This window comes from Petaurus breviceps, unplaced genomic scaffold, assembly GCF_028583685.1.
Source record: "Petaurus breviceps papuanus isolate PSGF00001 unplaced genomic scaffold, PetGlider_PUasm1.0 76, whole genome shotgun sequence".
Lineage (NCBI taxonomy): Eukaryota > Metazoa > Chordata > Mammalia > Diprotodontia > Petauridae > Petaurus > Petaurus breviceps.
In genome coordinates this window covers 1,388,643-1,400,310 of record NW_027186473.1, presented here as the reverse complement: position 1 = coordinate 1,400,310, position 11,668 = coordinate 1,388,643, and the positions used below count along the sequence as shown (strand labels likewise).

Sequence of the window (11,668 nt, the reverse complement as noted above, 5' to 3'; positions counted from 1 at the left end):
AGGAAGAGATTGAGCCAAGATTCAGGTGCCACTAAGGTGGGGTTCTCTCCAGTCTTGCATTTTCAGATTCCTCTACATCCAAAGGATTGGATACTGTCTCATTCAATGCTGCAGTCAATCATATTTTTACATCATATTTTTATTTTTACATTTATATATTTTTATTTTACATATTTTAGATCATATTTTTACACTTATGGTAAGTCATACTGGAAAAAAATAGCTTCAGAATACTCACCAATCCTGCAATGGGGGTGGGTAATCTATTGATCTTTTTCACAAGTCCTGGTTTTATAGCATTCAGCAGCCTGTCATGAGAAAGACAATATGTTAAAGCAAGAAATAAAGATGACCACACAAATCATTTTTATCCAGTGACACAAAATGAAAAGGAAAAAAAGCTGTGAATTTAAAACAGGTTAAGTAAAGTATACACATAAATGGATTGGGCAATATCAAACTTTGGTTGTGGTGATTCAAGTTTCAATATCTGAAAAAGTCAGGGGATTTTTTCTTTTCAATAGAGGGGGTGCGCGGTGTGGAAAGAATGGCTGTCAAACCCTGTCTATATTGTTAGTCTTGTTGATATTAATTAAAGTGATGAAAAAATATTTTAAAAATTAATTTTAAAGATATGGTTGAGAGAAGAGAAAGGCAAAGAGTAATAATAATCTAACATTTACATAGTGCTTACTATGGCCAGGCCCTAAGCATTTTAAAATTATCTCATTTGATTTTCACAACCCTGGGAACTACTCACTATTATTACTCCTACTTTACTGATGAGGAAACTGGGGCAAACAGAGGGTGACTTACCCAGGGTCACAAAGTGCATAAGTGTGTGAGGCCAGATTTGAACTCAGGTTTTCCTGACTCCAGGGCCAGCATTCTATCCACTGCACAAAGTCACATAAAGTTTGCGAGGTATTTGTAAGGGAGAGGAATAAGGAGGTAAGCAAACCTGGTTTATGATGGGCAGCTAGGTGCTGCAGTGAATAAAGCACTCAACCTGTAGTCAGAGAGACCTGAGTTCAAATCTAGTCTTAGAAAGCAATTAATTACTAGCTGCCTCAGTTTCCTCAATTACAAAATGGGAATACTAATAGCTCCTACATCCCAAAGTTGTTATAAGGGTGAAATAAGATAATATTTGCAAGCTGCTTATTAGAGTGTTTAGCACATATTGGCCTATTATATAGGCTATTATGATAGGATTAAGACATATAGTAGCATTAAACCCATGCTTCCTTTCTGTCCCCAAAAACATCTTCTCCTACACTTTCTCTTCAGTCCTGCAACAGGGATTAAATTTCCCCCAAAAGATGACAAAGTGGTCTCCTAACTGGTCCTTGCTTCCTTGATACAGCTTCATGGTCATCCAAGAATATAAAAAGTCTCACCAAGGTGAGGGCAATTTCTGAAGACCACTCAAGTCACCACGTCCTGCCCCAACCAGGTGCCTTTCCATATGGAGACTGGGTAAGGACTGAAGGTGGACTGACCAGAAAATCTAAGTGCTAGAATCTCCTTATTGAATATTCTTGCCGTACAAAGGACAAAGTAAGGCTCCTTTGGTTAACTATTCAATAACTTTCAAAGGCTGATTCATTTCATCCCAACAGCAAACCTGAACGAGGCTAATGGGTCTTCTCCAATATGAGGAACAATGTAATGAGCTGCATTAAGAAATAGGAGATGTGAGGGAAAAGACTGAGAAAGCACTTAAAATGAAAGGGTGGAATTATCAGATCAGTCCAAAGGTTCCAAAGACCTTGATGGAAGCTTCAAGCCTGGGCTCCATGGCAGTTTTCAAGGACAAGGAAATTATGACAACAGAATCAGAAATTAAAGGAAGGTCTTTTACATAGTGGGTAATAAAGGCTTTCAAATTGAATGGAAATTATTCATTGGATCATCTAGGCAAGTCATTTCACTCTAAGTTTTAATATCCCCCACGTGTACTATAAAATGGGGGTAATGAGACTTGCATTAGTTAACCCCAAAAGGTTGTTGTGGGGGATGGGAGGAGACTTTAAATGTCACAATACACAAATATGAGCTACTTCTAAATCCTGTGGACTATAAACTAAGTAAGCTATACAATCCCTAGGTGTGAAAGGCATCCTGGAGAAAAGGTATTTCTGGGATTGAAAATTGAAAACTAGAAAATGCAAGTGAAGGAGATGGGAAGGAGAACAGGGGAAAGCAGGCTTCAGGAGGAGCCCGTGGTTAGCTGCTGGAAGACAAATATAGGGAGAATAGGAAATGAGCAAGAAGAATGACAAATCCCACTTTCTAGAGACAGGTCTATTTTGATTGGCATTATGGTAATATGTTGAAATAGAGTACAAGAGAACATAGTCTATTCAGAAAAGGCCAGTTTGGGGATAAAGGAAAATTTGGTGCAAGCACTTATTTCCACATGCAGGAAGTAGGAGGAGACCAGTGGCTAGAAAAATTTCTAGGTTAAGTTTCAAGGGGAACCTTATGGTCAGGGTTTATTATAATCCTCCAAACCAAGAGGAAAAAACCTGGTTTGGCCTTCTTTCAGAAGCTTAGTAAAGATGCCAAGTCCCAGAATTTATTGGTGATGGGGATTTTAACTAACTCAGCATCTGTTAGAAAAGCAGCATACCAAAGTAATCTAAGGGGGCATTAAGAATATGTCTTGAATTTAACCTGCCATTTGACTTTGTCTTCATCAATAGGTGGGTACTCCATAGGAATAATGTCTTCTCAAGTAAAGGAATATGGTAATGCCAAGGAGATTACCATTCAAATGTCCACATGGGATTATAAGGATAATAGATTCAGAGCTGAGAAGAGACCTTAGAGAGCCTCTAATTCTACTCTCTAGTTTTAAAGTTGAGGAAATGGAAGCTCAGAGAGGTCAAGGGATTTGCCCACAAGTGCACACAGGTTACTGTAGAGCAGAGTTGAGATGTCCACTTTCAGCATGCTTTAAGAGTCAGGGATCATCTTGGAATGGTCAGCCCTCACCTTGGATGCTTTTCTTAGCAAACTGGCCTCCTTGGAACACTTGTCTACCTGCTGAACTTCTATTCCTCCCCTTTTAGGCCTTAACATCCTGGGAATCAGTTTCTTTCTCAGACTAATCTGGGGTACCCCCTTGCCTGTGATCTGGGGCATGAGTCCTTCTATATGTAAATCTGGTACACCTTGGATCCAGTATCCAACATTTATATCTCCAGTTACCACATATTCCAAACCACAACTGGATTTTCCCTGGGACATTTAATTAAAGCTAAAAGACTATTCATAGAAATAACAAAAGTAAATTCAGTTAAGCAAGACAGCTCTAAAAGACTTCACTCAGAAATCATCTCAGATAGAGGAGACTACATTAAAAACAATACTAGGGGGCAGAGCCAATATGGCAGAGCAGAAGCACAAACATGGCACGAGCTCCCATTCCAATGACTTCTAATATATGTTTTAAAAAATTACTCTAAACACATTTTAGAGCTACAGAACCCACAAAGTGACAGAGAGAAACAAATCTCCCAATGAAGGAAGCCTGGCAGGCCAACAGGAAGAGTGTATCACATTGAGCTGGGAGCAGAGCACAGTCCCTTGTGAGCCCTGCAGTTCCTGCCCCAGGGTAGCCCCGACCAGTGGCAGCCACAGCAGAATTCAGGAGAGTGAATCACCAGCAGCTGTGGTAGTTTCCAGACTTCTCAACCCACAAATGCCAAAGACAAAGTAAAAAGTCAGTGTGGAACTGTGTTGGAAAGGGGGGGGGGGGGGAAAGGGGGAGGGGGGAGGGGACAGAAGAGAGAGGTCCAGGCCCAGCCCCCGGGACAAGAAGGAGCTAGGGCTTGGCAGCTATGCAGTTGCCACACATGGCTGCCTCGGGAGTTCCTGGCCTACAGCCTATAAGGAACAAGTGACCATTCAGAGGGTAATTGATCTTGCTTTAACCAGCTTGGATCTGGATAGTGGTCTTGGGTGGTGGTCCTGGGGTGTGTGGCCAGTGAGCCAGAGCTTGTGGGGGCTGTAGGGAGGGTGCCCTCCTAATAGCTCCAGCAGCTGTGAAAACCCCAGTGATTTGGGATAAAGCTCTCTCCATTCTGGAAGCAGAGTTCTACTGTGGCAAAGAGCTCAAAAGTCAAGTAATTAGCTGGCAATATGAGCAAGCCAAGGGGGCACAAACAGACCATAGAATTCTTTTTTTGGGAGAAAAAGAATCAGGGCATGGAGTGGGAGGAAGACAGCGAAGTCAGAACTCCTGTATCAAAAGCCTCCAAGAAAAATATGAATTGGTTACAGCCCATGGAGGAGCTCAAGAAGGATTTTGAAAATCAAGTAAGTGGAGGAAAAATTGGGAAGAGAAATGAGAATGAAGCAAGAAAATCATGAAAAGCAAATCAGTAGCCTGTTAAAGGAGACTCAAAAATACACTGAAGAAAATAACACCTTTAAGAATAGACTAACTCAAATGGCAAAAGAAGCCCAAAAAGCCAATGAGAAGAATAATGCATTAAAAAGTCAAATTTGCCAGATGGAAAAGGAATTTCAAAAACTCACTGAAGAGAATAACTCCTTGAAAATTAGATTGGAGCAATTGGAAGCTAATGATTTTATGAAAAATCAAGATACTAAAAAACAGATCCAAACAAATGAAAAAAATAGAAGGCAATGTAAAATATCTAACTGGAAAAACCACTGACCTGGAAAATAGATCCAGGAGAGATAATTTAAAAATTACTGTACTACCTGAAAGCCATCATCAAAAAAAGCACCTAGACACCATCGTGCAACAAATTATCAAGCAAAATTGCCCTGATATTCTAGAACTAGAGGGCAAAATAGAAATTGAAAGAATTCACCTACTGCCTCTTGAAAAAGATCCTAAAAAGAAAACTCCTAGGAATATTATAGCCAAATTCCAGAGTTCCCAGTTCAAGGAGAAAATACTGCAAGCTGTCAGAAAGAAACAATTTGAGTATTGTGGAAATACAATAAGGATAACACAAGATCTAACAGCTTCTACATTAAGGGATTGAAGGACTTGGAATATGATATTATGGAAGTCAAAGGAGCTAGGATTAAAACCAAGTATCTCCTACCCAGCAAAACTGAGTATAATATTTCAGGGGAAAATATGGTTATTCAGTGAAATAGAGGACTTTGAAGCATTCTTGATGAAAAAACAAGAGTTGAATAGAAAATGTGACTTTCAAATACAAGAAGCGAGAGAAGCATGAGAAGGTAAACAGGGAAAAGAAATCATAAGGAACTTATTAAAGTTGAACTATTTACATTCCTACATGGAAAAATAATAATTGTAACTCATAAGATTTTTCTCAGTATGAGGATAGTTGAAGGGAATATATATGTATATGTGTGTATCCATACATATATATGTATGTATAGGAGGTTGTATGGATATATAAATATATATGTGAATGTGGGCATATGTACGTTCATGTATACAGAGAGGGCACTGGATGAGTTGAATATGAAGGGGCTGATATCTATAAAATAAAATTAAGAGGTAAAAGATGAATATTGGGAGGAGAAAGGGAGAGATAGATTAGGGTAAATTATCTCATATTAAAGAGACAAGAGAAAACCGTTACAATGGAGGGGAAGAGCAAGAAGGTGAAAGAGAATGGGAGAACCTTATTCTCATTGAATTTGGCTTAAGGAGGGAATAGCATACACACTCAATTGGGTATCTTGCCCTACAGGAAAATAGGAGGGAAGGGGATAAGATGGGTAGATGATAGAAGGGAAGGCCGACTGGGGGATAGGGTAGTTAGAAACAAACATTTTTGAAAAGGAACAGGGTCAAAGGAGAAAAGAGAATAAGTGGGGGGTGGGATAGGATAGAGGGAAATATAGTTAACCTTTCACAATATAACTACTATGGAAATGATTTGTACACATGTACAATGTACACATGTTCAATCTATATTGAATTGCTTATATTCCCAGTGGGGGCAGGTGAGGAGGGAAGGAGGGAAAAAATCTGGAACTCAAAAGTTTTAAAAACAAATGTTTAAAAAAAAAAAAAGCATTAGTTTTTTTAAATGCAGCTGGGAAATAAGATATACGAGCACTAGGGTATAGAAATCCATCTTGCCCTACTAGACAGTTAGGGGGAGTGATTGGGGGAGGATATAAGAGGAACAGATTGGGGGAAGGAGTATTCAGTAGGCCCACTATTTTGGGGTGGAGGGTAAAAATTGTAACTCAAAGTCTTGTGGAAATGAATGTTGAAAACTAAAAATAAGTTTAAAAAAAAAACAACACTAGATTTGTAGTCTGAAGATTTGTGTTTGAATCCTACCAGTGATACTACCCTCTGTCACCTTGGGCAAGTCAATTCTCCTTCCCAGGCCTCAGTTTTTTCATCTATAAACGTAAGGAAGTTGAACTGACTTTTCCAGTTATAAATACTATGGCTCTGTGGATGGCTTGAGAACTTCCCACTAAGCCACTAAATAAGCACCATGTTCTTACAGACACACACACACACACACACACACATACACACACACACACACACACACAGGTGCATGCAGAGAGTACTGCATCTTTCAGTATTACAGGGACACATATTACATAATAATTACTGATATAGAAACACACCAAAAATGAATAATACCAATTTATATATCCTTCCCCTCTAGCACTCTCCCTACACCCTACACCCACCCACCTCTGTCCATCAATAGCATTTAATCCATATTTCAGGGAAGTAGCCAAGTGCATTATTACTCATCTGATCCTCATGACAACACTGTGAGGTGCGTTCTATTATTATATCTGTTTTGCAGATGAGGGAAATGAATCCAAAGAAGACTCAATGTCTTGATTTGCTAAGAAGTATCTGAGAGAAATTCAAACTCCAGTGTTCAGGGTTCTTCACAAGGTTACCTAATTTCCTCACATCAGCTTTTCCCAATGCTTCCTTGGGTTTTGGTCATATGTGTTGAAAGGGTTGTAGGAGATTATCCACCAAAGGTATGAGTCAGAAAATGTTCATGGTGTCCTAACGATGTCTGTTTTTACTGTTCCATTGCGTAAGCTACAGAACAGCAAAGAGGCGGCTTGTTAAAAAAAAAAAAAAGGTGTGGGAGAAAGAACACTGGACATGAAGTAAGGAGAGAGCTAGGTTTCGATTACATTTTGAACCCATTAGCTGGGCTCAAATGACCAGGAATAAATCACTTCACCTCTATGAGATTAAATTTTCCCACATGAAAAATGTTGAAAAGAAGTACCCTTACTCACAGGGTTATTCATGAAGATCAAATTAGATTATGTACAGAAAGTGCTTTACAAACCTGTGTGTCAGCTAATGTGAACAGCTTCTTTCTTTCTTTCTTTTTCTGGTCATTTCCACTGCAATTCCAGGGCACAACCACTAAGTGGTGAGAGTGATTATTGCGGTCAGTGCCAAAATAGAACGTTCACTAAGGTTCAAGTTCATAGCTCTTTGCTTAAAGGAATGCAGATTTATAACCACAAATTTGCCAAATTTGAGAAAATTAAAAATGTATATTATCTATAACATAACAATTAAACAACTTGGAGTTTTATTCATAGAAAATGTATTAAAAAGAACAAAATTTAGGAACCAAATTATGACTTCCCCCTCCCCTTTTTTTTACAGTAGCAATGTTACACAACTCACCCTATCTTGACTTGGTGCCAATATTTTCATTTTCACAGCTTGATCCTCTCTATCAAGAGGGACTTTTCTATAATTGCTTCCCCACCAGTCTAGAGATACATCTTTCTTGCTTCTGAGTAACATGATTACTTCCAGGAACTAGGTCCCATCCACCCCCCACCCCCTCTTCTTTCTCTATCCAAGTATCCTGCCTGCTTCTGGTTTTCTCCTAGCTGAAAGTCTCTGCTCAGGAAGCAAGCTAGCTATCCTGCAGATGAGAGCCCCTGTTGTTCTGTGTCTATCTTCCAAACATAATGCCCAAATTTTTTAAAGAGTCACTCTAAATCCTTCTGCCTTCTTGGTACTACAAACTTAATATGGTTATAAGTAACAGGTTATAGCTGACAACTACTTTCTTGCAGAGACCTCTGGTTTCCCCTAGCAACCTTCGGCAGTAACTTCCTTAGCAAATTCTACACAAAGTTTAAAGTGTTAACATCCCTTATAAATATAATGGCAAATTGAAAAGCCAAGTAAAAAGAAAAAAACTGGCTTTTTGTCATATCAGTTCACCATAGGAAATCAGAGAACCCACCAAACTAGCTGCTCAAAGAAGCTACTTTCTGGAAGTATGACAACTGTCTTTAACATCTAAGGACAGCAGTGTGGAAGAAGAATTGTGCTGGTTCTGTTTGGTCCCAGAGGGCAGAGGAGCAATGGGGAGAAGTCAAAGTCAATCACATTTAGGTATGATGTCAGGAGGGACTACTTGATTGTCCAAAAGCAGGATTACTTTAAGGTAATAATCTCCCCTTCACTGGAAGGCTTGAAATATTGGCTAAATGACCACTTGTCTACAATGTCATAGCTAAAGATTCTTGTTCAGATCCAGGTTAGATCAGATCTCCTCTGATATCCCTTCAAAATCCTAATATGCTGTCATGCTCCCTTCTGAAAAGAGCATTTCAATTTTAAATTCCACTAGAAGGTTATTAAAGTACCCTAAGGAAAAAAAAAAAACACTTTCTTGAGGGCAGTCTCTTAAGTCCCACAGGGTCTAATGAAGTGCTGGGCACACTGAAAGTACCCAATAAGAATTGTTGACTGAATGAAGCAAGTGATTCAAAGAAACACACCTAGAACAAATAAGAGTTATCATCACTTGGAGGTCAGCCTCCAAGTATTTGTGAACTAACTTAAAATCTTGTAATTCATACCAGTCCTCAGTTCTAATGAAATATGTTCTGTTGCTGCTGCTGCTGCCACATTCCAGAGTGACCAGGTTAGTTGACCAAAGTTGATCGTCTCTTCTCCTGAGGTAGCTGTAAATGATTAAGTCCTATTCTAAGATCCCTCCTTTCAGTTCTTCTTAATTTGACCTAGAACCTGGGGGCCATGAGCAAATTTCAGGGGATCTATATACTTGTATAAGGAAAAAAATTATATATATTTACATATCTTTATTTCAATATAATGTGTTTCCTCTGTAATCCTGAGTATTTTCTTTTATATGGTTAAAAACAGTATTCTAATAAGAGGTTCACCAGACTCCCAAGAGGGTCCAAAACATAAGAAAATATAAAAGTCCCTGATATGCAGACCTCCTATTTTGGTTTTTATTTCCTAGAACTAAAAGTGTAAGAGGGGTAGGTAGATAAAACAGTAGATAAAGTGCAGGCCTGTAGTCAGGAAGAGTCATCTTCCTGAATTCACACCTGGTCTGGATACTTCCTAGTTGTATGACCCTGGGCAAGCCCCTTAACTTTGTTTGCCTCAGTTTCTCCTCTGTAAAATAAGATGGAGAAGGAAATGGCAAAGCACTCCAAGATCTCTGTCAAGAAAACCCCAAATGGGGTCCTGAAGAGTTGGATACAATTGAAATGACTCGAAACACCAACATTTCTATTACTGTAAGGTTACAAATGTCTTATAGTTTATAGATAAAAGACAAAAATGCAGATAAACATGCCTAAAATGTCCATGATTGAGACAGCTGCATTACTTTATCATTAAATATTTCCTTAATGCCATGTACAGTTTACTACCCACAATAATAATATTTAATATTGAATCCACAGTGTCCAACATGCCAGATACCTGCTTATCTGAAAGTCTGAAAGCTTAAGAACTTATGTTATTGTTGTTGCAAATAATAGGTATCATATGAGAAGTCCAACAACATTTTCATGAACAAGTATGAAGGTGTTAAACTGTACTGTTACTAAGGAACATATCTGTCCTTTCCACAGGAATTTATGCACAAACACATTTCAATCAATAAGTATTAATTAAATGAAGGAAAAAAAATTATTAGGCATTTGCTATATGCCCAGCACTGTTAAGTACTAGAAATACAAACATAAAAGTGAGACTGTGCATATCCTCAAGAAATTTACATTCTGATGCGGGATGAAGACACATATTGGAGTTTGATGGTCAGGAAAAAAAAAGACTTATGGTACAGGGAGTCACAAACATAGTGAATAGTGGAATAGCATAGTCCATTTACACACCCTTTCCAGAGTAGAGATTGTAAGCCATAGTTATTAGAGAAGGGGGTGAGGGGAGACAGGAGAGAAGGTAAGAACACATGTTCCCATGGAGGACATAGTACAGTGGTTTAGCTTTGGTCCTAGTGAAGATATAATGCTATAAAAGAACAGTCTTTACCCTCAAGGAATTTGCTTGGAATCAAAAGGATCAAAAAATCTCAAGAGTTGCAAAGGATGGTAGAAGTTATCTAGTCCAACTCATACAGAAAAGTATTTATAGCAGATCTTTCTGTGGTGAGCAAGAATTGGAAGCTGAAGGGATTTCTATCAATTGGGAATGGCTGAACAAGTTGTGGTATGTGAATGTAATGGAATACTATTGTTCCATAAGAAATGATGAAAGGGTGGACTTCAGAAAAACCTGAAAAGACTTACATGAACTGATGTTGAGTGAAGTGAGCAGAACCAGGTTAGTGTACACATTGTACGATGACCAACTTTGAAAGACTTAACTCTTTTCAGCAATACAAGGATGTAAGACAATTCCAAAAGACTCATGATGGAAAATGCTATCTACATGCAGAGAAAAATCTGTGGTGTCTGAATGCAGATCAGAGCATACTATTTTCTCTCTTTTTTTGGCGGGGGGGGTTCTTTCTCATGGTTTTTCCTTTCGGTTCTAATTCTTCTTTACAACATGACTAATGCAGAAATATGTTTAATATGATTTTACATGTACAGCCTATATCAGATTGCACATCATCTTGGGGAGGGGGGAGTAGAAAAAAATTTTGAACTCAAAATCTGACAGAAGTGAATGCTGAAAACTAAAAACAAATAAATTTTTAAAATATATTTTTTTAAAAGAATTTATCTAGTCCAACCCTAACATGAGGTAAGAATGTCCTCTTGCATAGCTGAAATGCCTGAAGTGACAGGCAGTTCATTACCTTAAACATGGTGAAGACAATTGTGACTGTTAAGAAACTGTTCCTGATACATGTCACATTTGGTTCTGACACTGCTCAAAACAGTAAGAGCAAAGATAGACCAAATATCAAATTGTGCTTACTACTGTTTCCATTTTGGTCTGAATAACCACCCAGGCTTCAGCTTCTGGTTACCCATATGTGGTCTCATGGTAACCAGTCTGTCAACTGAGCAATTCATGGGTTGTCCAGCATCTTAGCTGTGTGACCCACCCAGGATCACGGCACATGATAAGCTGCCTCTAAGACATCTGACAGCCAGGACCTTTTGTGGCAGAGCTCTTCACTTGTCACATGGACAGGAACAAAGGGAGATTCTACAAACCATTCTTCTTACTGTGCCCTGAGAGACCACAGGCTGTTAAATCTCTACTGTGGATCAAACTTCTGGTACATAGACCTCTGGTAACACCATAGTGTGAAATATTTCAGCCTTGATCAATATGAAGAGAGACAGAGACAGAGACAGAGAGAGAGAGAGACAGGGAGACAGAGACAGAGAGAGAGAGAGAGAGAGAGAGAGAGAGAGAGAGAGAGAGAGA

The 11,668-nt window shown here is 38.8% G+C and overlaps 1 protein-coding gene across 13 annotated transcripts in view; it reads right to left on the bottom strand.

Annotated features, from left to right (window-relative positions):
• LIMCH1 (LIM and calponin homology domains 1) overlaps nucleotides 1-11,668 on the bottom strand; it is a 384,992-nt gene that overhangs the window by 195,108 nt on the left and 178,216 nt on the right. For all 13 annotated transcript variants that reach the window (XM_069105135.1, XM_069105132.1, XM_069105134.1 and 10 more), the window contains exon 3: nucleotides 239-308. In XM_069105135.1, coding sequence (XP_068961236.1) covers nucleotides 239-308 — 70 coding nt within the window. The remainder of the gene's footprint in view (nucleotides 1-238; nucleotides 309-11,668) is intronic.